Genomic DNA, 27,498 nt, shown 5'->3' on the forward strand with positions numbered 1-27,498 from the left:
CAAGGATGTTGAGCTCAAACCGTGGGATCATTTGCCTGGAACCTATCCCACCAGCTCCCAAAACACTCTCAGGGAAGAACAAATAGCATCAGCTTGTACAAGTGGAAGCCCATGCCATTCTTTCAATGCAGCGGGAAGAGATGAAAACAACTGGGTTGGAATATTGGACCCAAGCAAAACAAGTTGTCCTCACCACTGCTGCCACTCCTTACCCACCTTACCTGACAGATGTAGCACCCCAAGTCTCCTCAACCCTCTTGAATCAGGCTCATCTCTGGCTTTTCTGTTCCACCTCCTCAGTTTTTCCCAGCCTAGGTGCCACCTCCTTCTCTTCTTCACAGGTGGGAAGTAAAACATCCATCATCCAGCAAGGGTTTGATAAATTATGTATCCAAACTACTGGGTAGAAGTGATTGTGGACTTTCTGGCATTGTATTAATAGGGATCTCTCAGAAGGGGACTGGGGGACATGCCTGCTCTGCCCAGAGCCACAAGCTTCTCTGGAAAGGAAGAGGAGAACTCACTGTGAATTTCAGACACACAGATGCTGTCACAATCTACCAGGCAGGGGCTGTGGAGGGAGATTGTGAACAGAGAGAAGAAAACAACTGAGTCCTGAAGCGCTCCGCTCCTGGCTTTTCAACTAGCACCAGGGTTGCACAAGAGCCTGCAACACGTTGCTCACAAAGCACGAAGAGCACAGATGTGCAAAGCTCTGACCAGCTGATTGTGGATTTTTGAGGGTGAAGCGAGGTTGAGACACACAGGACAAGTTCTGTATATTGAAGAGCCCTGTTCCTAGGACTAAGTTCCAAGTATAAAGTATAGAAATGGCTCTACTTACCCCTCTCCCGCCTCTTAAAGGAAAATAAACTAAAACCAGACTTCATTTAGTAGAGAGAGCATCATCTTCCAGGCTGCCCAAGAAGGGGAAAGAACTTTGCCCCTTGGGATACAAGCAGCACCAGCTAGTGAGTCACACCAGAGCATTTCTCAATACACACCAGAAACGCTAAGGCACCCACGTGTTCTCAAAAGCACCCATGTGTCCGTCTTCAAGACAGACAGTCCTTTCCATTCATGTGAAGCCCAGGCAAAAAAAGCTCAGGTGAGGACCGGTGGTATTTATTGTTAAGAGTGGTCATTAAAAGCCCTTAAAAACTCACTGGAAAGTACTTCTATACTCAGGCAAACCTGAGAACCCTCAGGTCAGCCTATGCCTCCTGCTGTCTTCCCTGCCACAGCAAGAGGCTACTTCTAGCTAATTGATCTCCCGAACCTGCAATTAATCACTGTTGCGCAGCGCAGAAGCATGGATCATAGCTGCATTACAAGCACTGTGCTCCCTCTGCTTTCATGTAGGGACCTGATGCAATCCGAAGGAGGAATCGCATGAAACAGCTGAGACAGCAACTGCTGTGCCTTTCACGGAGCTTTACAGCAGGATTCTCTTCCCAGCTATCAGCATCAGCAAAAGCACGGTCAGACAGCATAAGGACAAGACAGAATACCTTCCCCCTCCCCCCAACTCCTTTTGTGCTTTACGGAGATGATTATGGAAGAGAGGGGAAAAGTATTGAAGGTGTGTCACAATGAGAGATTTTAATCACACAATTTCAGACTGCTCCCTCACGTAATTCATTAGCAAGTTTCTTTCAGCAGAGTGTCTCTGCTTAGGTCCCTTCCAACTCTTGGGGCTTAACAGAAATATAACTGTAGTAAAATCTAAATAGGAAGGGGAAAGCCTAGAATAGCTAATCCTCTAGTAAATCAGTGGACTAAAGGACAACTCCACCTAGGCTGAAGGGGAGGGGAAAAAAAAATGGCGTTCAAGTTTATTTCAGTCCTTCAGAACATAAAAGTATGCAGTTTCAGTTTATACAGTGATTCCTCCCTTTCCTCTGCAGCATGCTTCCCACAGCAACGTGCCTTGCAACAAGTTAAGTGTTAGTGGGGCATGCAAGCCTGGGCATACACTACTGCTGTGGGACACCTGTGCTTAACAAAGGAGCAGCTTCTAAAATGCGTCTTCAAATTCTCCCTTGGCATCCAGGGGAAAATATCAAGAGAACTACTTTGAGAGAAGATGGCAGCCCAAGACAGTGAAAGTTCTCAGCCTCAAGAACTATTTCTTTCCTGATGTGCCACAAGGCTGCCTATTCCGAGGACCCTGGTGACCAGCCCTGTTCCGCTCCCATGCTCACAAGCTCTTGTCAGGGTGCATCTCTCAAAACTCTGTAACAACCACCAGTGAAATGGACAAAGCAGAGATTGCTGTCAGTTCCTGTCAGAGAAGAACATCTCAGCAAGGTACTCAAGGGCACAGATTTAGGTCAGGCAAATGTGCTTGCATAGTGTAGTTCCAGAAGGGGACTCAGAGCAGAGCACAGAGTTCAAATCCAGTTCAAACTCAGAAAAAAAAAATCAAGAGATTTTTCTGACCTGTCTCTTGTATGCACACAGATAGAACAAATGTCATCTGATCGAGACAGGCTTGTGTTCACAACTTGACAATGGCACATTTCTCAGTTGTTCCAGAAATGCAGCAGAAGACCCATGTAGCAAGAGCAGCTTGATGGCAGGCAGCCAGCAGCAAAAAAGCCCCACTCCTTTCTCTCTTCAGACCATGCTGGACACCTGTATGCCAGACAGACTTATTGAGTCTTGCTACTCACCTCCTTAAAGAGAGAGATGATTTACTTAGGGGGAGGGGGGGGAAAAAAAAAAAAAAAAAAAAAGAAATCTAGGGCTGCTCTCAGACTAGCTGTAGCAGCAAGTACCTGGCTGGAGAAAGCCAACAAAGCATTGTGGGCTGTTTAGTCAGAATAGACACATCAGAACCTGGGAAGCAGTGGTTCCTGCTGCAGCTCAGCAGTGTCTGAAGGGCTACCTAGCATCCCGAGCAGTGCTTTCAAGACTGTGCTGTAGGAAGTGCCAGTTGCTCCACTGCAGTTCAGATAACCTTTTGTGATCCAGGGAGTGTGTGCGGTTATTCTACAATGCTACGCTGGAGGGGCATAAAAGCTCTCAGGCTTGGAAGGAACACTTAGTGCTTCAGCACTGAGGAGTCATGCTCCAGAGCTTTTAGTCCCTTGCAGTGCACCGCTGCAGGCCGGCTCTACAGCCATTCTCCAGGAGACCCAAGCACAGAGAAGACAAAAGGCAGCAGCCAGGCACGAGCAGGTGTAGCTACATCACAAGGAGAGTCCCAACGCTTATAAGCCAACCCACTGCACAGTTGTAGTTTCTCCTAAGTGTTGACTCCAAGTTAACCAGGTACAGCTGTGAACCACACCAAACACACCTCTGTAACACGAAGTCTACCCTGAGTCTGTGCAGGGGTGACAACAAGAGAGCAAGGAGTGATGCCATACAGAGATGTGAGGAAGGAGGTATGTCATGGGCAGGATCTGTGGGAAAATGATGAGAAATACCTCTGCTGGAGCATAAACCCGACAAAGTTAGATATATGGGAGCAGCAGGCTTGGATGGGCCCTGGGTTCCCACAGGCCCAAGTCACTGGGACACTCCGAAACAGTGTCAAATGGCTGAAAACAATTTGGAGTTTAGGCCCCTCTAGCAGGCCAGGCCATACAGACTAACACAGTCAATGGTATTTCAGCAAGGGGGTCCTTTAATACAGTTGCTTCTGCCTCATTTAAACCATTTTGTTCTCTGGTGTGCTTTAAAAACATAAAATCAAAGGCAGAGTGAGGCAGTACCCCCTTCCCTTGGACAAATGGACACATTTCTCACAACACATGATTCCACCAAACACTGGCCCAGAAGACCCTCCCGGATTTCTCCCATGCCCACTTCCCCACACATGCTGGTCTGAAGCCTGCAGGCTTCTCACACTGGTGTTCCTTTGGTGAAAGGCAGGAGTGGGTTTCTGCCAGTCCCTTTGCTTGCTTCAGCACCCTCTGTTTTCAGCCACTCCATCTTCTGTTTGTGTTGCTGCACAGCATCAGCTACCCGGGCATCAATCATGGCCTCTGTAAGAACACCGTCCTCTGACGCATAAGCTGCAGCCTGGAGGGGCAAAGGCAGAAGAGACAAGTTAGTGATGGCAATTCCTAGGATCAGTGAAGATCTGACACTGGTCCCTCTCTCCCATTTTCTTCTCCATGCATGTTTGCCCCCCACACTACCTAGCACAACATCCAGTCTTGTTCTAAGTCAGTGGTGGTACCCAGAACAACCTGGCATATCACCATCAGAAAGGTTTTTCTTGATGCAGCTGTACCAGGGACTGAAATACATCAACTGCCCAAGCACACAGAAACATTCACAGCTACACTAAAGTCTTTGTCTCTGAGCTACTAACAAGCACCTTCGCCTACCTGCCTCTGGATTTCCTGGGAGGCAAGATCTTTGCATTCAGAAGAGACAAGGCCACAGGTTCATAATGCTGAACATAGCCAGTATGGTTAGGCTGCAGTCACGCTTGGCTTGTTTAAATTTCCTCTCCTGCTTTAAAAGCGCTGCACATGTGAAGCCAGTAAGGTAAAGAGTAATAGGTGCATATGGTGATTGAATGACTCCATCCCAGACAATAGAAAACGTTTTAAACACTTACAAAGGAGAACTAACATCAGTGCTAGGGTGAATATGGGCAACGTGGCACCTCTAAAATGATGTCTACTGTGCACTAATCTTGCTTTCCTCATGGGTTCTGCTAGGAATCTCCCCTGCACCACCTCTGTGCTGTGTCAGCTCCCACCCCACACTCATCTGCAACATGGGACCTCCCCTTTTCTCCCCCCTCCATTCATACCCCAACTCCTGTCTCTCCAATTCTGCTTGGTAAATTCACACTTTGTCCTGTTGCTACTTCAACAGGCAGTACAAATTTGATCATAGTTCCTTGCAGAAAGGGCTGAAACTACTGACATCCTTGCCAAACAGCCCACAATACTTCCAGTGGCAGCTTAGGGGAAACAGGACTGCGTGCCATTTCTCTTCAGCTGCAGCAAAAGTATTGTCACTTTTGACCAAACATGCAGGACAGCTAGGACTCCAGTGATGGACATTTTGCAGATGACAACACAAGCAGCTGTACCCTCCAAGGAAGGGAAGGATGCTTATGCTGTTAGCTGTACCCATCTCCAAGGTAACAAAGCAACTCCAAGCTACAGATTTCTAAATCTGGTTACTCCCTATGCAAGTGCTCCTGCAAGCAACTCAGTACTGTGGTTCCTTGTACAGCTATGCTAGCAAGGGAGCTTGACACCAGTCATGGTGGAAACCCCCTCCAGCTTCTCACATCCATGCTGCCTGCCCCAAATTTCTGTCCACATCTCTCTCCTTCCACAGAGCTATCACATCATGGATTGTCACATGCCAACCCCTCTGTCTGCAGGGCGTTCCCCAAGATCCCAGACAGGCTGAAGGTATTACAGTCTAAGGTATTACATACAGGCTCCATAAATCATTAATGGTGCAAAACATCAATTATACCAAGCAACGAAGTTTACTGCAAAAGCACCACAGAAAGAAATTACAATTGACCATTTTATACACCCACTGTCCAACGATGTAGATGGGAGAGAAGACAAACCCCAAAGTAAGTTGTTGCACTGGTCATTATCATCACAGTACTGACTAGCCCAGTACAGTAAGTACAGTAGACTATACCTGCTTATTAGATTATTCCTTCTGCTGTGAGGTAGCAGTAATAATCTCAAGAAATGAGCAAAAGGTTACCCAAGCTGGTTTTCAGCCTCCCCTAGCCTACTTGCCAGCCCTTACTTGGTAGCCCTCTTTGGGGAACTGGTTAGATCACAAGAGGTCTCACTGCACAAGCCACATGTAACCAGAGAGCTAGCAGGCACTGGTTTTTACTGCAAGAAGCATCAAAACAGATCTTTCCCTGTGCAAAACCTTTGTAATCCTTCCTTAAGGCAGAGGTGACAAGTTAGGCTAATGCTCATACTTCAGGCTAGGAGTAAACACTGGCTGCAGGCAAGGAGCGCGGAGAAATAGGTGGTCTGCAAATAGAAAATTCACTTTGCATAAAGGCACTTGTCCTCTGTATTCAACAACAGGACAGGAGGCATCCGGAACACGAGGCAGTTACTTCCCACAAACACCAGAAGAGCACTGTTTCCAAAACACCTGCCTGCTGCCACAAATATTTATACAACGCGTATCACAACATGACCTGTCTTCTGTCACCACTGTAAAAGGGGCATGGTGCAGAGGTTCTGTTCAGTTGAAATATCCTCTCTGACTCACCTCCATAACATGCCCCCCCCCCCCCCCATTTTTTTTTTTTTGCAGGACATGACTGGGGACTTAAAGCTAAAAGAAGCCAGCACCCTTTTGTCAATGCAGCCCTCCAGCCAGGAGGATTTAGTGTTTTAAAATGGAGTAAGTGTTTTCCTGGGATGTGTGTTATGTGCCTCCACAGAATAGAGAGGATATCTTCCCTTCCTCCCTGGCACTGCATAGACCACAAATTCAACTGTGGAAACTCCTGCAAAGCTGTGCAGTTCACGCTCTGTTGATTTTCTCAATGACTTTCTATTTATAGAAAGCCTCAGGCCCTAGCTGTCAAGAAAGCAAATGGGAGAAGCAGCTGTCCCTTCTGGGAGTAGCTTGCACACACACAAAAATGGTACTGAGCTTCATTTATATTCATACCTCTACCTTCTGCATGGACAAATTTTAACCCATTTTCCCCAGCACAACTATTCATGTTTTATAACTCAAATCCAATTATGAAATAATCTGAAAGCAAGGTATTTCGGGAAGAAGTGGAGGGATGAAGCACAGATGACAAGTCCAGCCTAGATGACCTAATGGTTCATTTCAGCCAAGAACCATGGTTTATTTTAACTTGGCCAAACTAATCCGTATCCTTTGAATCACATTTATAGTGCAAACAGTCTGCTCAAAAAAGACCCCCAAAATACAAGCACCCTCCCTGCTCCCCCACACTTACTTATAATGTTCCTTCAGCTCAGACCACTATAGAAACATTAAATTCTTCCCATAAGTTGGTCAGGTTTTTATTTTTCAAATATAAACAAGGTTCAGGGAACAAAAAGGCATTTATGTCAGTGGCACACAAGGCAAGGAAATGACAGGAAGCTCACCTCTATCGTTAACACTGGGACATAAAACTCCTGGGAATTCTCTTGAAGTGTTGCCAGAACAATTTTCCAGAGATTACAGCTTGGAATAGTGAAAGGTTGCTTTTCTGACATTTTATCTAAAGCATATCAATGGGTTTAAGTACAGGGTGCAGAACTAGAAAGTCTGCACATTACTATAAACAGGTCTGAAGGGAATTTTTAAGTGTGTAAATGTATCTAATCCATACTATACTCACAAAGGATTAGATATGGGGAATGGAAAAGCACAAGGACAAAAGGCAATGCTCAGTCTTCTGCAGAAGAGATTAAAATGGATTTCTAGCATGCAGACTATTAGCTGTGCCAGACAGCAATATATTTCCCAGCACTAGAGGTTACACCCTCTGCTTTTCTCCATCTTATTTTTTCTGTTTGGTAAATTCAGGACAAACTGAGCCAGACTGAAACAACAGTGAACTAGAACTTCATGTAAATGACAGCCAATCAATTTCAAGCCCAGCTTATAGTGGAATTAAGCCTATGAAAGCTGCAGCTATTGCTCAGGCTTCTAGTTTAACAGAGATGTTTTTGTTGAAAGCAATTTTGGCAGAGCACACCAAAAACATCTTCATGGGAAATGACTGTGAGGCCACGGGACAGCAGAGTGGCCATATGCTGTTGTTCTAGGTTACTCTCAACAAAAGCCGATAGCTATGATAGTTTCTGCTCCTACTGCTTCAGAACTTCACTTTTCCCCAAACCATCTCTGAGGTTCAGTTCTGGCCATAAGAGATGACCCCAGACAAGCTAAGTAGAGCTGATGAGCATCCTAGCATCTCAAAACTCCATCAAGTCCATGATAAATACCTTCCTGTGCTCCCTGTTCATTTCCTCCAGCACTTCTGCAGATTCAGGAATGGAAACAGGAGTAACAATGCAGATTCCTCACTGCCTTTCCTAGTACTACCTGTGCTACATGGGTGATTTGATTAGGTTTCATCACAGAGGTTAGGACTAGAATTGCAAGCGACAAGGCTTCAGTCAGCCTGAAGTAGTAGCATAGACCCTGTGGGACAGGGCAACACTTCACCATAGATTAAGACTGCCATTCTGCTCCCTCTGCATTTGTCTCTGTTGTCCAGACACTGGCTGAAGTTTTGTTCCAAGACATGTCTACAGAGGTATAATGCATACAGACAGCAACACTGCAAATGGCTCTTGGGGGAATAAACTAATTAAGAGAATATATATAAAAAGCTGAGGTGAAATAAGTGACAGGTATGTTGCAATTAAGCCTACACTTTGAGGATTAGCTCCAAGTCACATCAGGGTACTATGCAAAAAAGCTGAAAGCAAAAGGCAAACAAAATGCTCCCACCCAGCTCTGTGCTCCAGCATTCACAACGAGCAGTTTTCACTGGGGCTTTGTGCTGTAATCTTCCCCAGAATGGGTCAACTGAATTTATTTGTTAAACAGAGACCTTAGGCATAGTGCATTTCAGCAGCTGTTGTGATGAGCCTATCTAGAAAAGTGTTGGAAGCTTAAACATCTTGAGACATAGTTGTCTCAAGTCTGCTTTGAGGACTTCTAAAGAGCACTAGGCTCAAGACATCTGCTGTTTACCAGCTCTGTAAGGTGTTAATAAGATCAGAAACAGAACTGTTAAGAAAGATACCTTGTTCTTCCCTTTTCTTGGCTCTTCCTGCCCTTCATCTTCTCAACTTGTACATCATCTCACACTCTTCCTGCCTGTGTTGTTAACTTGAAATAATGCTTTGGATGAAGAGGGGTTGGGGGGGAAAAAGCAACTGCAAGTAGGGAACTGAGTAGGAAGTCCAGATGTTCACCTTAACTACAGTCACACAAGAGGCTCCCTAAATCCTCAGGTTAAGCCCTTTTGTGCAGGAGCATAATCATGGACTCAATGACAGATCAATATGATCATAGTTGAAGACCCTTTACTAGAGCGTCAGACATCATTTTATACATGGTTACATCCGTACATGCGTTTAGCTATTTTACTATTGGTTACACACATTATTCACGCACTGTCCACGCGCCTAGTTACACTTAATGATTGGTTATATCAACACTGTACACACGCATAAACATAAGACATAATTGGTTATACTAAAACATGTGAAACTTGTCTCAGTCTAATTGGTCAAGATAAACTGCCGAATTGAGGTTCTTTGTGCCAAGTTCCCTCTATTGTGGAATGCGCACCTGTGTTCTTCTAATTGATATCCTTCTTATTTTTGTCTTCTTGTTTATTCTGTTCAAGGCCTTCTAAAGGCGTCTGGAATGCTCTTGTGACCGTTAGCTAAATATGTTCCCACACTTTTGTAGATTCCTTATAGCTCCGTACATCAAGGCGGATAAAAGTATAGCTTGCAAACTGGCTAAAATTCAAGTGTGTGTTCATAAAGGTGCTGCTCGCAACAGGTTATTTCCCTCATCAGCCATCTTTGGCATGCAGCATCTTGAATCAAAAGTTCAGTCATACAGGAGTTTAAAAGACCAACAGTTCAAGAGTTAACAGTCCTATCTATAGTATATAACCACTGTACAGCTGTTGCATCCAACTGAGGGAAGTCTGATAAGCATTTTCTTGAGCCAGTTATGTTGGTTCATATAGCCCCTACCTACCCTGATCCAACCCCTCAGATGTGCCAGGACAACAGTGTAGCTATGCAGTTAACTTGTCTTGCCAAGCTATTTTTAATTCTGATCAGCTCCCTGACCCAGTTCATAGTACAGCCATACAAAGACATGTACCAGTGCAATGGGATGGATAGCAGAAAGGCAGGAATATGAAGCAGGACTAATGCTGCCAGAAATGCTTGTAAAACCGCAGCTTTAATCCTTCCCTGATAGGAGACAGCATTGTATCAGCTACAAAGCTACCTGTAACAAGCTGTTAGACCTGACCCAGGCCCCAAAATACAGATACCATTCAAGAGATCAACTTGCATCAAGAGTACTTAAAACACCTGCTTACAGCAAGGCTTTTAACCACAGCTACCAAAGTGCCATACCCTTGATACTTTACATCGCAAAAACAAAGGCAGGGCTTAACAAGTGTTGCCACAGTCAAAAGTCAGTGGGCCAAACCTGACATAAATGCAGCCTTCTGTAAAGCTCTAGTCAAGCTCCAGTCAGTTACAGCTCCGAATTCCTTGACCCAATGACTGAAGAAGAACCCTACTGTAGCACTTAGGATCAACAACTCTGGCAGGCAGCTCCCAGGGCAGTGTTTAATACAGAAATCTTACCCCTTTTAGGATGCCCTCACAAACCTGCTAGTGGACTGTTTTCTGACCGCAGAGAGGAACATAACCTCCTGCTGCAATTTTACATAGAACCTTGTTTATGGTTCTGGCACTATGAGGTACATTTTAAAAAGTGATCAGAGCAACAACACTACGGAATTAGTCACCCTCCCCCCTTTCCCTTCCTTCAAGATTACTTAAAAGATAAATGATAAAAGCTGAGGTCATTCCCAGGGAGTAATGACAAGCTAGGAGATAAGGGGTGATAAAAAGCAAAGCTGATAAAAAGCAAAGGATCATTTATCACAACTTTTTATTACAGGAAATGCCTGGCAGCAAAGCCTTTCACATACATGGGTAAGGGGGTCTTTTCTAAATGAAGAGAAATAAAGAAATTCTACAACAATTAGTGGTCTGCTTTCTCTCCCACATCACCGTCACTCAGTTTAAGACAAACACGCTAGGTCTTTATCCTGAGTTTCAAAATCAGAAGCCCACAAAAAGCATAGCTGTACTTGGAAAAAGTGCAGCCATGATCTACTGGCTCTGCGAAAGGCAGAATGGCCCAAGATTCTGGTCTTTCTTGCCACCTGTCAGCTCTCCAGAATGGTGTCTGAACACATGCTAATTGGACACCAGGCAGTCCACCTAACACCCATCAATATGCACTACCTTGCTCTGAATCTCAATTACTTGTCAAGCATCTTGCTAAGGTTCTTGACTGAACTGGTAACAACACTAATCTGGTATGTTTTCAGGCAGTTACAGAAGAGAAACAAATTAAAAGTAAATAAAGCTTTATATACATTTTCAGATGACAGCACACATTTTGAAATATGTTTCAATAATACAAAATTCACACAGTAAAATTCACCAGCTGTGTGCTAACATACAAAGAATAAGATAAGAACTAATAGCACTCAAATGGCTGATTTGGACCTCAGCTCATGACTACTGCAGTTAAATGGCTTAGGATAAATACTTACTGTACCTTAAAAGGTAGAAAAATAGTAGAATCAGAAATGAAATGCACAAACTTTGTAAAATGTTTGTGAACTGCTAAAAAAAATAAATATTAAAACACCCCCAACTTTCTCTTTACAATACCTGAAAGGAAGCTGACATTATTAAGTTACATGACATACAATTTGGAGCATATTCCTTAAATTTATATTACTAGTTTATAAAAATACACAATCCAGTAAGAAACTGGCAGCTGTGACAAAACAAGGTGAAAGCCTGATTAAAAAAAAAAGTGCTTAAGATTGTCAAGCATGTGAACAAGTGCACTCAAAGTGATTGCATTTCTTATTTCTACATAGGTACCATGCATGTAGAAGTACCTAGTCTTTTCAGCTTCATCTTCCAGTTAGTTTTGTTCCTTCAATTACTCAAGTTGCACTAAAAATATGTTAAGAACAAAGTAGGGCAGTAGGATGTTATCGTGTCCTAATGCTGTCATACCTATGGGCAACAACATTAGGTATCTCTTTTACTGAGCTTCTTGAGCTGAAACATGAGTAATGACGAGCATGATTTGCCAAAACCCATTCCTAACTCACTCGCTTTACTTAAATTCAGTAAGGGATTTCCCATTAATGATTATAAAAACTGTTCCTATTTATGATATGAGGAATTATGCTGATATTCTCACACCCACCCCAGAGCTAGCAGCATTCTAGCACTACCATATGGACATAAGGAAACTTCCAAAGCGAGACAAGATCTGAGACCCCAACATCAAACACTCAAACCTTCCAGAAAGGGAAAACAAAACAAGAAGCCCAGTGATAAAAGCCCTATTTACCTGCCATGCCACAGCAAGCTGAGAGATCTCTCGGCCAGACATGCCTTCTGTCAACCTGGCAATCTCTGAGCATTTCTTCCCATAGTCAAACTGGGCCAGCTTCAAACGTCTAAAAAGCAGAAGAACAAGGATTATTTTACATGCAGCCACATGACAGAACAGGAGAGTGAAGGAGTCAGAAGTAGGCTTTGTAAGGAGCAACACTTCCAATGAAATCAAAGATCAGATCAGATCTCTGTAGAAAGATCCAGCCTGAGTACAGAAGTTGTTCTCCTGGGCCTAGAAAGCCCGATTTTGTGGCACAAAGAAACGTGCATACCTGGATTAAGACCAAAAAAGTACAAGACTGCACAGCACACAAGGAAATGAGTCACTTGGTCTGATTTGCCTCTTAAGCCAAGCAAAGACAAGTGCTTGGATATGAGGAATTCCAACAGCGTTCCTACTTGCATTATTGCCTCCAGTGCAGTAACTGGTCTCCTAAATTTTAAGGACACAACAAACCATGGCATGAAATTCTAGGATGGCATCTCATCCTGTAACAAGATAGCAAGAGGCATCTCTCCAACTCTTATCTGTACTACTTGTTTAAAGTGGGTTTATAGATAGTGTGACAGAATACACAGAAAAGGAGATGAAGAAAAACAATTAAAAAAAAGAGAATCCTATAGGGTGGAAGAGTTCTGCAGGGATACTCACTGTTTACCCTCTGTGGCTGGCTTCAAGACATGCCTATCAAAATACATTCTCACAAGCCGCTCCCGTTCTTCTAGCTGGGGCAGATCAAAGTTCACCATTTCATCTATTCGGTCATTGATAGCCCAATCAAATTGCTCAGGCTGGTTGCTTGCTAAAACAAGCATAAACCTGGAAGTATGAAAAGAGATGAAAGACTGAAAAACCTATAAAAATAAAAATCAGTGAAACAGTCTGAACATTGGGAACTGCCATGGCCAGTATCAAAGACATTTCATCACCTGACACGTCTGAAGATTCCTTAGAAACAGCTTTGTAACAGCATCCGAAGCGACATACTAAAATGCAGTGCAGTTTAAACTCTTTAGAACTGAAATGCGTTTAACTCAGTACTTAGCCTTCCAATACCAGCCTTCCCCAGTCTGTCCCTGCCATAGAAGCCTAATTTATCACTTTACCCACAAGCTCCCTCAAGTTAGGAATATCACAAACATTTAGCAAGAGTACAACCTCCCAGAGACCTCTAAGTCCGAAACCTTGGAATAAGGCTGGACAACACGGAGAGATACCCATAACAAATATCTCCAAGTTTAAATCCCAGTTTGGGGAGCTGACTTCAAGCTGCTAACTGCATAGCACCCTAGAATCATGAGGCGCTGTCTTAGTCCTGCTTTGAAGGTACGAATGGCTACCAAACTGAAAGCCAACAGCGTTACTGAAACCTCAGCCAGCAGAACAAGCTGCAGAGCATTGAATGGATTCAATCTGGCCTAAGAATAAGAGGAGTGTACCACTGCCGGGTCTGTGTATGGGAAGGTCATTCTTCAGTAGCTGGTAAAAGTTGTTTCCTTCAAGCAAGCCTGATAACACATTCCTGCTACCAAGTCTAATGCGTGCAGAAAGAGAGGCATTCACAATGGGTACCATAAAACAAAGGTGGTTTGTTTTACCAAGCTTTGCTCCACGGTACAGATGTGCCAGCTTCCAGGTCCTGCTCTCTCCTGCTGCATTTTGAAGCCAGAAGCTCTTTCTTTTGCTATGTAATAATGGTTCTTCCCCCTGCCAATTCTACTGTAATGCTTTAACTGATGTTACCACCTTAACAGTGCATTACAATTTGAAATGGGTTTTTAACCACAGCTATTGGAACACTGATACTCTTGCAGTCTATTTAAATCCTAGTCTACAGGTGGCTGTGTTCTTTGCCATCATTTCTGACGATAACTTCGCCAACCCAAGAGCCACACAGGCATAAAACTGTTCTTTTTCTACCAACAAGGACTTCCACCAAATCCATGCAGAAACACAGCTTGGATAAAGGATTGACGTACAACCTGATATTCGGGCCTTGCTCATTTCTATTGTGAAAAATGATACAAATGAGCAAGAGATGCAGGCACTTTCAGCTACACAGCAAGAAGATGCAGAAAGTTCTTTGGGAAGTTTAAGCCAGCAGTTCACAATACTTAGTACTTAAGTTACGTTGGTGACAATTCACTGGTAAAGTAACGGTACTCTTCAGGGTCTCACCAAAACAGCTAGATTTACATGCACTATTAGACTTATTCAAGTGAACTTCCATTCATGCATACAGGACTCCTTATTGCCCAAAGCAGCAATAAGGCTGTTCAGAAGTAAAAAGCAGTGCATGAATCACAAGGACATGTTCAGTCTCCTAGAATGGCTCACAGTTTAAGTTAGGGTTGAATTCAACATCTGACAGAATGACAGCCCAGCTGTTTTGAGTGGAGGCACAGCACCCACCAGCACCAAACAAGCGTACCCAGAGCTCTGCTAAGGTAGTTTAACATCAGAGGAAAGAACCGTCCCCTTAACACCCCCTGCCAATCATTTGCTTGCAGTGCCATTATAAATCTGGTCAAAACCATAACTTTGCTAGATCCACAGCAATTGGACATTACAAGTCTGAAAAGGACTATTTCCTAGAAAAAGGGGGAACTATCTAAAGCTAAAACATACACGTTATTGTTCTTAAAAGTTCTGCAGTTCCATCTAAACATCTTTATCATTTTTGCAGGTACAGGGCAAAAAACATTTCTAGCGATCACCTAGGAGCTCAGGATATCTAGTTTTCATCTTGGAAAACAGTATTTCTATCTTAAGCACCATTTGCTCTGGGTCCTGCAGAACATACGTATTTTGCCAATACATATTTATTACATTTATTCTTGCAAACAGGAAGTACAACATCATTTAAGTAATAATTATACTCAACTCGGCATTTATAGTGCAATTCTATATATCATTTCAGAAGAGACTCCCTATCCTCCCAAAGAGAAAACCAAGGATCTTGCAAGGTTCTTGCAAGCTCAACACCTTGCTTTCCAGCAATCTACTCATTTTGGAAAGTCACACCTTCCAAGGCACCTCACTGTGACAGAGAAGGGTACAGAGAAGCTACATACAAGCAACTATCTGTTAGAGCTGCATTGGTTTTAACAAGTTCAAGAGAGACCCCATGGGCAGAAAATGCCCTGCTGTTGTCCTGAAACAATGACCTTCTAGAATATTTATTTCAATGTCATGAGGTTACTATAATAGGTGTTTTACTACAAACTTACTAAGGGAGCCGTTCATCACTGCGAAACTCACCTTCCCACATAGAGACAACTTTGCTTTTACAAAGGAATTGAGCCAACAAGAAGTTTAACAACTAAGTAAAGTTCACGCACACACAAAAAAATCAAATCAAAGGTTATTTAAAAAAGGTCAAGGAAAGGTCACCTCTTTATTATGATAGCCAAGAAATGGCTCTTGTTAAACTAAGCAGTGCTCTGCAAGAAGTTAACATTAACGTGACAAAGTGAGCATGGATGGATTGGCAGTGAAATTCACACACATGCATCTGTCAAGTCAGCCCTGCAATCATCTGTGTTTAGCAAATCTATTAGCAGCCATGAAGGAAACAGCTCTGGGATTCCTACATTTAGGCGCAACTTTGCACACCAACATACCGAGCAGACAGCTCATGCAAGAGAAACGGGGTCAGATTTAAACTCATTTGCCTCAGTTTCAAACCCACCCCCACTGCACACACATGCACAGCATAGAAAGAGGCCACCAAAGCACTGGAGAGGAACAGCAGCTGAAACAAGCACCTGCTGATGCATTTTTTAAGAGATCGTGAAACATCCAGACAGTATCAACCCTGCATTCTCTTTTGTGATACTGATTTTCATGGGCCCCATACTGTCCTTGCATAAACAACAGTAACTTATCAAGAAAGAGAATGTACTCATTAAGACAATCGATATGTTCAAATACCATCCCTGTTTCAGCAAACAATTTCCCTACAGTGCTGGAAGGGAGCCACACACAGTATGGATGACACATGAAAGGGAACTGCTCACCACCACATACCATATGCAGAGGAAGCATTGCCCTGAAAGGCAGTTCAAGGTCCCTTCTGCGCATCTGCTAACATGGGCCAAATGAACACCCTTTTTACAAGCACTGATCTGTACCCTGTGTACAGCCCTTCTGAGTTCTAATTTCCAGGTCCCAGGAAGAAATAAAGGAGGAGCAAGTGAAAATCAAAAATTCAGTATATAAACTGAACTAGGGATATTCTGTGCAGATTTTTTTCAAGTCCTTAGTAGCACAGATCGTATATTTCCAACTTTCATTTGCACACCACAGACCCTTTACGGACTTTCCTCAATTCAGGGAAATATCGACTGCTGTAAGGGCTGAAACTGGATACTTACTTGTTGCTGTGCTGCCCTGTTCTGTGCAGGAATGCATTTAAAGTTGCTCTGAGATCTTCACTAATTTTCTCCTGCAAAGATGAAATCAAAAGGAAGATCAACTGCTTGGGGACCTAAGACAGGTCACAGCTTTAAGCAGCATTATTGACAAAGTGAGTTCTGTTATTGTCAACCATTTGCATTACAGTAAAATCCAAAGCACTGTAATACCTTGGAAAAAAAAAAGGATCAATTTATATACCCAGGAAAAAGGTTAGGAATTAAAGCTTCCAGCAGAGAGATTAAATATTTACCCACAGTCATTCAGTGATTCTCTTGATTTCAAACCCAAGGCTCTAACCATTGGCCCAGGTGTCTTTCCCTGCTGAACACTATTTTAGCTGGGAAGTCCATTAAGCTACTTACAGGAAAATAATCCACAGCAAAGAATTCACTTACACATTCAAAGTAAGCTTCTAGGGATAGCTCTTTAAATAGACTATTGGGGTTCAAGTAGCAGGTCCAGATTCAATGTACAATATGGTGACTTACTTTGAAAATATAAATCATTTGTATGGGGGAAGATGCTAGTGTAGCTTTGTTAATGTAGTGAAAAGCAGCTGTTACGAAAACCTCCCAAGATAAGTATCTGTTGGGACAAAAAACAAACCCTGCAGGGTATCAGCTCTGCTGTGTGAACAATCTTCTCTTGTTTTCAAGATAAGCCTCTTTCTTTCCTACAGTCACTTGCAAAACCTCCAAAAAGACTGTGTCACCCATCTCTTGTAGGGAGGAATTCTCAAGTCAGTCTTGAGATGCTCATTCTATTCAGTTGCAAGATGCTAATTTCTTGTCTCTCCATCACTGAATTAGGTGAGTAGTAAGGCACTTGCCAGTTTTACTCTTTTGCCTGTTGAAGCTAGTTAATCAAGTTAAACAAGAAGGCTGTTGGCTGACTAACTCTGCAGCATGCACAGGTAATGGACATAGAGAAAGTACTTACTGTTGCCCTCTTCCGTAGAAACGCATCCGCTTCATCCACAAATAGCAAGAGGCTGTAAAAGGAAAGCACTACACAGTAATAGGAGACAGGTAAGTTGAGGCTCAAACGGCTCAAGGATTCTCCTGTCCCACTACCAGGCACCCATAACTGTGACCAGCTGTAAACCCCAAGGATTACACAAGCAGATTCATTTCTTAAGGCAACATTTCTCAGCTAAGCTACAGCAACTTTTCCATTGCAAGCATTTGGCCCATCCCAACAGTTAAGAAAGAGGTATTAGCTTAAAACACCTTAGGCCATAAATCTGTCTCCAGGCCTCTGGAGTTTTGTTTCCTGCTGTGCAGAAGCAGATTGAACAGAAGCAATTCTAGGGCACAGGACCTTAACTTCCTCCAGAATTTTAAATATAGATGGGAGTTTTCATAGGCATGGTTTGGCAACGGGCTTGTATCTAGCAGTACTGGTATGTTACTGCCAAGTTGGAGTAGATGTTTGAAATTTAGACTGGCTCCCCAAGTGTTTGTGAGAGTGCTTATTTTAGCATTCCCTCCTATTTAGAGAAATGTGCGCAAGTGTACAAGACAGGTACACAAGCATACAAGAAATCTTGGTGACAATGGCATTTCCTGCCATTTTTCTTCCTTGTATCATTGTGAAAACCTCAAACCAGAGTCCTCCCCTGCAATTTGCTTTGTTATTTTGGGGGGTTTCTCCTTTCCAAACTGCACTAGCAATAACATAATGGTTTTACTACCTGTGGAGAAGTGAATTAATAAAGTCAATGAATAATTCACAAAAATAAATTCATTTATAACCCAAGGGTAGTGCTCTTCCCAAGAGACAAAGCGTATAAAGATGTTTATCAATAACAGAACCAAGTTGCTCATAAAGCTGTCACAAAGCTCGCCTAGCTTCAAAACCAGCTTTCTTTCAAGGGATTTCAGGGCCTATTAACATCTTTTACTCAGCTCCAGCTTTTCTGAAAATATTCTCAGCTACAGTCTCTGCAGAGAAGTGTCTTCTATCACAACGGCTTTCAGCTAATAAAGGCAACACAGAACTAACAGCTAATATTGTTGCATACCCAGAATAAAATCTGCTTAAATACTTCAATGTTCCTGGAGGTTAGAATATTGATGTATATGGATACGTGTAACCTTTGATCACGACTTTCATAAGATGGCTATCTGAAGCTTATGAAGTTCAAATGCACAGAAGTTTTTATCAGGACAGAGAATAAATTCAGACCCAGGCAGTGTTGTGAAAGAGAACTCTAGTGAAAGCATCCAGCAGTCTTCGTCCAGTTGAGTATCTTCATATCTCTTCCAACTTCTTTTTTCTAAGCTCACTTTAATTATTACACCTTTCCTTCTCTAACTCCTCAGGGTAGGAGAAGCTTAAAGAGTTTAAATCCTTAGGACATCTACTCTGCATATTTTTGGGTTTTTTTAAAGCGGAAATAGAAACATTTAGATGATGAATGCAGCAAGGATTAAAACAGACACTGGAAAATAATGCCCATCTAAAGCAATCAGAGAACACATAAATCACCAGTTAGCCACATTTACAGAAGACCTGCGATCAAAACAGCACAAAAACCCAAACTGACACCCACTGCAAGTTATCTATTGAATTTTAATATACTGGCTGGACAAGCAACTTCTTAGCTACCTCTGGACTGCAAAAATCCATTTACACTAGTATGAACAAATTAACTACTCTTACAAAATACTCTTACAAAATCAGCGAGCCAAGATTTAGCCTCAACATGAATGCTTTTCTGCATATAAAAGTTTGCTTTTAAAGGTGACTGAAAAAGCACAGCAGCTTGTGACTTTTATACCTATCTAATGTCAATGCCTTTAGCATCCGTCTCCCCTTATCCTCTTTTATTTCTTGTCATTTGCTACTTCTGCTTGAGACTCAAAAGTAAACAAGAAGCTGGATCCAATATCAGAGCCTAAAATCTGAGCAGTCGCAACAGGGAACATAATATCCAGAGACTGTAAACAGCTGGTTGCACCTCCATTTGTGCTAAGTCTCCTAACTACCGTCAAAAAGCTAATCACTCTGAAAGAAATGTGTCCCAGCCTTCAAGCAGGCAATATCTCTCCACCTGCCTGGTGAGATCAGCAGAGAGTCAAGCAATGACTGATCTGGAAAATCTGAAGTAAACAAGAAGGGTTTGAAGGAGCAGAAGAGCAAAAGCTTTCAGCCTTTTAAATATTACTAAGCAGCAAGAATTCATCCATTCCAGGAAAACTTTAGGAGATGTTATGCCTGGTCAGTATTACCTCATCTGTGCAAGAGTATCATTCAATAACAAACAGAGATCAGGGGTCTGAACTACACCATTGCAGTGAGTTTCTTTGAGCAAGAAACCAAATTCAGTATTCAGAGGAACCTCTACTTACCCTCTCCTACTGGTGTTTGCCCAGTCAAAGAGCTTATGCATGGCAGTGACTCCTTCCCGCCCCATGGGGGCAACATCGCCACCTGTCATGATGGCATAATCCATGCCCGAGTGCACAGCTAATTTCTGGAAGGAAACAAAAACAGTGAGTTAAGCACTCTCTTTCACTGCAAGACCACGGAAGATGAGAAGGGAAATAAAAGTAGTTTAGTCCTATCAGCATGCTTATTTGCAGAGGGAAAGTATGCTCTTAGAGAAGACAATACTTCTTTAGTCACTTAGGGGCAGCTTTCAGCATTGCTCTGAATGGGAATGAAAGATGGAAGTTTAGTCTTGTGGCAGTGCACAAAATTGTAATGCTCAGAGTGCTTAGACCTTCATCTTTAACTTGTGTATTGTTTATTTCTTCCACTGTTTTCTTCATGGTCTAGTTTATAACAGGATTCTACTCTCTTTTAGATGCTTAACTAATACAACTCAGAAAATTTTATTCCTTTAAAAAAAAAGTTAAAAGCCAGGAATTAAATGGTCAGTGAACCCGATGAGTATTTGGACAAAATAACAGAATTTTCCCTTTGTGTTTTAAAGCCTGCCTGTGTTTTAAAGCCAGACTCATTGGTATGGTGACTACTAAGTGAAAGGTTTTGATGAAGCTCCTGAGGCATGCTGGAAATACCTTCCTTAAGCCTGCAGGTAAAAAAAAAAAAAAAAAAAAAAATCCTCTTTGATTTTTTGCTAGGACAGAAAATGCAAGTCTATCCATAAGGCAAGTTTGACAGGATGTAGCCAACATTAGCCAAGCACATCAGAAGAGCCTATGGCTTGCACTGACCAAAGTTTGCTTAGGCTGTCATGTCACTGCAGGGCAGAACTATAGCCTTGGCAATGCCTCCCTCTACTTCAGCCCAAACAGGTCTACTAACAGCCATGTAACATTGTAATTAAGGTCCCAGCTTAAATCTGCACTCTATCTCACTGCAACATCTCAGTGGCAAATTAGCCCACAAATGCCTGTATCTGTAAGAACAGACTTCGCTAGGATTTGAAGCCAATAAATAGGAAGATCTCTCTCTCTCCTCCATTTCAGTAAGCAGTTCACAAAGCAGCTACCAATTGAGCTCTGCCATGGTAACAGACAGCAGGCTGAGTTAACATACTATTAGCTGACCCAGACCTGGCTATCCAGTTCTGCCGAGTAAAGAAAAGTCATCTGAAGGTTAAAATGAACAAGTCAGCCCAAGCAGATCAGCAACAGCCCCACAAAACATGCTTAGCTGAATCCAACCAGTTACCTGCTATGCAGCAGGAGGCTGAAAAAAAGCTTTGCTCTGCCCATTAAAACCACCCAGTTCCTGCTACTAATGTTTAGTGTTTTGTATCAGCCCAAAGCTGGAAGCTTTGACAGTTGCATCCAAGTGTGTTTACATCTGTCTCAAGAATCCTGTCATACAGCATTACTACTTACCACCACAGACTCATATATGTCTTTGCCCTCCAGGAGTCAGAGAAGACCACCACACTATGACATGTTACCTTTTTGGAACAGCAATAATAGCAATCTGTATCATCACTACCGTTAACCCAAGTACAAAAGTCACAGCTCAGAAAACGGTCAGCTTCCCAGCATAGTATTCTCTCCTCTATAGAGCATACAGGTCTCACCTTTATATCCATCTTCCTCCTGACCTGCTCCAATCTTTTACAGCTACCACCACCATCCCCTTGGGAGTTTCTATGCTATTGGGGAAAAGTGTTAAGAGAACTTCTGGACTGTTTAATAAACTTCTTTGTCCACTGCCAATCACTTCTCTCAGCTCTTACACTTCTCCTTTCTCCTTGTGCTGCTGTTGCCATTTCCTATATCTGTCCCTCTCTACTGGCTTTAGAAATCCAAACTAGGTGGCATACTGTCAGAGCAGGCAGCAAAACACTATTGGGATATGGGTTTAATGTACTGATAGAGGAAAAAAAAATTCAACTTGCATCAGCACGTCAAACCTGCCACTGTTAAACAAGTATATGAAACCTCAGATCTAGTGGACAAGCACTGAAGAGCAACTCAAAAATCAATTCCTTACTCAAATCCATGCAAAAACCATCCTGGTAGTGCACATGCTCAGTGAAGCCATACCTATCTCTTCTCTGCTCTGGGATTAGTAAGCGACAGCAGGAAAGACCCTATTTAGACAAGTGCATAAAATTAACAGAGGTGGAAATGGGACAATAGGCTGGCATTGCAATTTCACAAGTCACAGTCGCCAAGTGCCTCTTCCAGATGGAAGGGCTCTTCTGCCTACACTTAGCAGTAGAACTCAAGTGATTGTACTAATTTAAAGCTGAAGCAGGCTGGATGCCCTTTCGTCCCTTCCCAACAGAGACACAAGAACACAATGTTTATGCAATACTACAGCAACAGATTTCAGACTAGGGAGGGTGCTTGGACCCTGAAGTTTTCAGAGCACCCCGCAACATGCAGGTTGTCAGAATCTTGGCAGAGTTTTACCTTGGCAAAGAGCGTCTTTCCAGTGCCAGGGGGACCATACATCAGAATATTCCTGTATAGGCTTTTGTTCTTTTTTGTATTTCTTGTTGCTATGGCAATGTCTCTCACACGTGCTTCTAACTGTGGCTGCAAAAAAAGGGTTAAACTTAAAGAACAGAAAGTACCAACAGACCTGCATCTATCAGCTTCACAGATCAGTACCAGCAAGAAGTAGGCAGCACTCCTACAGCCTCAAGTTTTTAAGCCTTAACTTCAGCTGCTTCTTACTTCAGACCAGGGTCATTTCTCCCTCTATGTCAGGATTTACTCAATTTAAGGTTCTGTCCGCTTGGCTACAATTCTTTTATAAGAAAAAGCAGCAGTGCAGTAACTACTGTAAGAACTGCTAACACCTAAGTATTCACTTCCTATTGGATACCATGGGAGGGATATGTCAAAACATAAGCAACTCTTTGCAGTACTAATTCTTTCATATAAGTCATAAACATTCATGTTCATACTTATTACTGCATTTATAGAGATACTGGGAGAAAGCTGCTTCCTGCAGGAGCGTTTTCTCTCAGCAGCTTCAAGAAGCACTTAAATTTGCCTGATATCCAGGAATCAAATTCAGAAGCAAATATACAGAAGCAGCCCTAATTAGCAAGTTAAGAACCATTCACAAGATGGGCAAATGCTTATGCTTCTTCGGCTTTTTGGCTTACAAGCAGATCTAGGTTCAGTAATCCTTAACAGATTAGATGAGACAAGTGGAAGTCTGTATATTAACATGCTGACTACAGAGAAAAACTGTAGCAGGGCAAGAACTGAACTAAGACTTCCAGCTGCTTTGCACAGAGGAAAAAAGGTTAACAGAGTGCTTAACACGTGTCACACTGAACACAGGAGCTTATTTACAGTCTCAGTGCCCTGAGGGTGCTATGTCTCCAGAATTACTGGAATTACAGCTTTTGAAGTGAGCTAAGGAAACAGCCGTTCTCATTTAGATTCCAAAGTCATCCTTCACAGACCAAGACAGCAAAATAAGAGTACTCACACTGAGAACAACTCCTTCAAGGGCGTCCTGAGCCTTGCTGGTAAGACGCTTACCAACCTGGAGAGGACAAATTCAATTACTGACATGTAGATACAAACCACAGTTTTGACAACTCACCTAGAAAAAAAGGTCATGTGAAATGACAACCATCTCAGCCCACCTATGCTATCTCCAATAGTACATTTATTCACAGAGCCATTGACAGCTCCCTGCCTGACACAAAGAGCAGCAAAAGCAGTTTTGCATCCTCATGGCTGAGTGCAACACAAACCCAAAGCTAAACTTTACCTTGATAGGATGCTTCAGTGCCTCCAGTACAGTAATGCGCGAGGTTTCTCTCACCAGGGAAGGTTTGCCCAAACGTGCTTCTATGTATCGCCCTGCTACTGCAGTGGCATTCTTGGCAGAGTAAACACCCACTGCCAGCAGGGTTAGGCCTGCCACCTGCAAAGAAAAGGGGGAAGGATTAGGAAAAACACTTGGCAAGGCAACGCTATTGTGTGTAGCATGCCCTGTGGTGGGGAATTAAGATTCAGGACAAATGCTGAGCAATAGGGGTTTACTTTTGCTAAGATGTTTTATTGCTGTTCAGTCAAGGTCTTACATTCCCTATTCATAGGGCATTTAGTGCTCTTGCATCTCACAGTGTGAAAGGCAGCAGAAGCACAAATAATGCATATAGTCATATATCCGGAAGTACGTACTGCCTGCTCAAAATGTGTGTGGCTTTTCAAACTTTTAACTGAGTAGAGTATGTATTAAGACAAAGAGCCATCAGGCTTTGCTACAAACTGCAGTTATAAGCCTCCTATGAGAAAACAGCATCTCCCATAAAGCTGAAGCTTTAGCTTCCAGTGTTATGAACACAAGCACATTGGGAAAGTGGCATGGTTTGGGTTTTTTTTCAGGTATTCTGTGCAAGCAGTTAAGAATAAGCCTGCATCAACCAGGTGCTGTCTGCCACACTAACCTTCACCATAGAAGAAAATGTATGCTGAATTAAAGATGCCAAGACAAACGTCTGAATTGTGGCTGCCACCAAGGCAGTACAGAGTAGGGAGCAAAAAGGACTTAGCCAGAGTACACCTGCTAAAGGTGAACAGTCATGCCAGACCCAACACAACAGGAAAATAGGTACTCAAGAGGAGCTTCAAAGCCAAAACCACCATGGGAATTACGATCACTGCATCAGAGACTGTTATTTCAGAAACCCCAGAACATGAGACATTCTTATCAATTTGCCGGTGAAGCAGAATCCAGGCTTCTCTGTGGTTTATGGTTGCGGCTTGGTTCAGCACTACATTGGCTCATATTAAACCAAGAGCCCTGCAGGCAGCTTCTTCCACCAGAGCTAGCTGTCAGAATAGACAAGGAGCTGTGCTGACAAAACTAAAGACACTCCAGGAGGTTGCTAAGAATAAAATTTCAGGACAGGATTTGAAAGCAAGACTTTACAGAAATCTTTAGCATGTATAGGATTGTTTCCTTAATTCTCAGAGACTGATAGCACTGATATATTTTTTAAAACTTCACTTCAGGTGCACAAACATAAGCCTCCAGTTCCATCTGTCTGTACATATGCAACTGAGTCAGTTGATTTACCAAAAGTCCTATTCACCTGAAAATACAAGGGAACAAGGGGCATTACTTTTAAACCAAGAGGTGTTTGGGAAGAGGCCAACTGTTCCACACAGTTCTGAGTGCAAGCAATCGGTTGTGGTCAGCTTACAACTAGATGCCAGTAATTCCTATCAGAGCAAGCCCAGATAGACAAAAGAGCAAGCTGCAGCAATTGCTTTTAAAGTAAGCAGACTTTTACTACAAGTACAGAACAAGGTCAAAAGCCTCAAGGACAACAAGGATGGCATTGTTAAATAAACCATGAGACACCATATGTTCAGTTTCACTCTGCTTGAACATGTGACATCACCTTTGCTTTGGATGGAAACATGAACAGCTCAGAATTGTGAGTTCCAAGATGAAAAGAGTAAGATTACTTCCACAACTGATTTATCTCAGTTTACAGGGACTTTAGAACACAAAAGAGACTCCTCCTTTTTAGCAGCCTCCCTCTAAAAAACAAGGCACCATGTCTAAAAACATGACAAATGATCTCATGCACTCTTATACCATCTGCTTTAGCAATATCCAGTACTAAGCAAAGTTACAGGTTGATACATCAGATCCATCCAGGCAGAGAGAAGTATTTCAGACTTTTGGACTTCACTGAGTTCATGGTACAAGATACAGAGAAATACAGCTTTAAGACTGACAGCTATGTATCCAAACAGGAAAATTACTTGACTCTCACATTCACAGAAGAACCCAACTACTATGCCAACTCCACAAATCGGCCTGATTACAGTGCCTATCTGTTTATCATGAAGTATCTAGCAAAGAAATGAATCTCTAACTGATAAGCAAAGTGAATTCCACTAAAAAACCCAACAAACTCAAAAATCTTTGAGCAGAACCTTTGGGATTCTGCTTGGATGGGAAGAGGCAGGAAAAAGGCAGCCCTTACAGTAGGCAGGAAGAGCTGAAAATGCATCCAGGGCTAATTTAGAGGAACCCTAAAGTAACTGGCTAATTCTTACCTTATAGTCACTTTTCAAAGCAACAGAAAATATGCGTTCCAGCTGTGTTATCTCCTTTCCAAAAATATACTTCTTTTTTTCTTTTTTTTTTTTTTTTTAAGCCAGATGTCCCAAATTCACAAGACAAGAGCTTGTCAGAGGCAAAAATGACCATAATGCAGGAAACCGGTATCTGGGTCAAGAGAATATGCAGCTAAAAGCACCAAGCACTAACCTGCAAAAGGCTCTGAATAGTGCAGTCATTCCAGGTACAGCCTACAGATTACAAAAGGATCCACTAAATGCATGTCTTGTTCTCCCCAGCGCACTCAGGCAAAGTGTCTTTTATATCAGCCTGTGCGTATAAAACCGGAGGGTGGAGCAGATGGTGGTGACTGACTTAAAGCAAAACGTCCATTTTAACAAGCCATACTACTAAAAATATATTTTCACTGTAAAGTTTCGTTTTAAGTAGTACACTGAGAAACAACTTTATGTCCATAAGAAGCTCTTTTGTCCCGTGAAAAGATGTTAGTCCAGCTTTTAATCAACTTATTTTGCACACCTAACAGTTCTCTAAGTGCTCTCTAGGCTACATCAAAATTAGATATAAAGTTGTGAGATAAGCAGCAAAGTGAGTTTTAGATCATGTCCTGCAAGGTCTTGAAGTTCCAGAGACTAGCAGTGCTCTTTATAGATGAAAATGGTACCCTCAAGCATCCTGATCACAGAGAGCTGACAGTCTGCTATCCACCTGGGATGAGAGTAGCAGGCAAGTTCTTGGCAACTAACTTGGTGGGAAGAAATTGCACTCAGAGACAGAATGCACGCAAAAGGGGAATGCGGAAGAATTTCTCTCTGTGGCCTTAAAATCATATTATAATTTATATTATAATTTAAAAACAAAACAAACTTTCATGATGCATCTCTTACTGTTTTCTGGGGGAGCATTCTCAGAAATTTTTTACTGTAAGGGGTACGTGATCAAAAAATTTTTGAGACCACTGGTTTAGAGGGAACAAACCCCTTTTGTGTCCACCAGATCGACTATTACACATCTCCAATATAGCTTCCCTAATATTCCTACAAAAAACATTTTCAGTTTGTAGTTTAACTGCAAACATACAAAAGACATCGGGGTGGGAGGAAATGGGGATTAGATCCCTGTTCCCCAAAACCACCACTGGCAAAGTCGTCTTGTAACAGCAGCATTAAACATTTCATAATGCTCTGTTCCCCTACGAACATTTATAGATGTTCGTGCATCATGAAAGTACAATGAACATCAATCATTAAAAACCTGAATGAAAACTTGTCAGCTCAGAGCCCAGTCAAACACAAAATTTGCTTTCAAGATCTCGAAGAAGAAAAATCTGTGGTTATCTCTAATTGGCTGTTAGGTAAA

The 27,498-nt window shown here is 42.4% G+C and overlaps 1 protein-coding gene across 2 annotated transcripts in view; it reads right to left on the reverse strand.

The window, feature by feature from the left end:
- Positions 1–3,616: 3,616 nt before the first annotated feature.
- Positions 3,617–27,498, reverse strand: part of LOC115343259 (ATPase family AAA domain-containing protein 3) — a 30,446-nt gene continuing 6,564 nt past the window's right edge. The window contains exons 8-17 of one of the 2 annotated variants that reach the window (XR_005932618.1): positions 23,806–23,961; positions 23,518–23,574; positions 22,482–22,607; positions 19,980–20,104; positions 17,566–17,617; positions 16,584–16,654; positions 12,859–13,026; positions 12,160–12,268; positions 4,344–4,484; positions 3,916–4,032 (exon numbers count right to left, since the gene is read on the reverse strand). Coding sequence is in view for 1 of the 2 variants with exons in the window: in XM_030019010.2 (XP_029874870.1) it covers positions 3,853–4,032; positions 12,160–12,268; positions 12,859–13,026; positions 16,584–16,654; positions 17,566–17,617; positions 19,980–20,104; positions 22,482–22,607; positions 23,518–23,574; positions 23,806–23,961 (1,044 nt within the window). In the remaining variant the exon portion in view is untranslated. Of the gene's footprint in view, positions 4,033–4,343; positions 4,485–12,159; positions 12,269–12,858; positions 13,027–16,583; positions 16,655–17,565; positions 17,618–19,979; positions 20,105–22,481; positions 22,608–23,517; positions 23,575–23,805; positions 23,962–27,498 lie in introns of both variants that reach the window. The other variant, XM_030019010.2, reaches the window with a different exon arrangement.

Source organism: Aquila chrysaetos, chromosome 6 (assembly GCF_900496995.4).
Source record: "Aquila chrysaetos chrysaetos chromosome 6, bAquChr1.4, whole genome shotgun sequence".
Lineage (NCBI taxonomy): Eukaryota > Metazoa > Chordata > Aves > Accipitriformes > Accipitridae > Aquila > Aquila chrysaetos.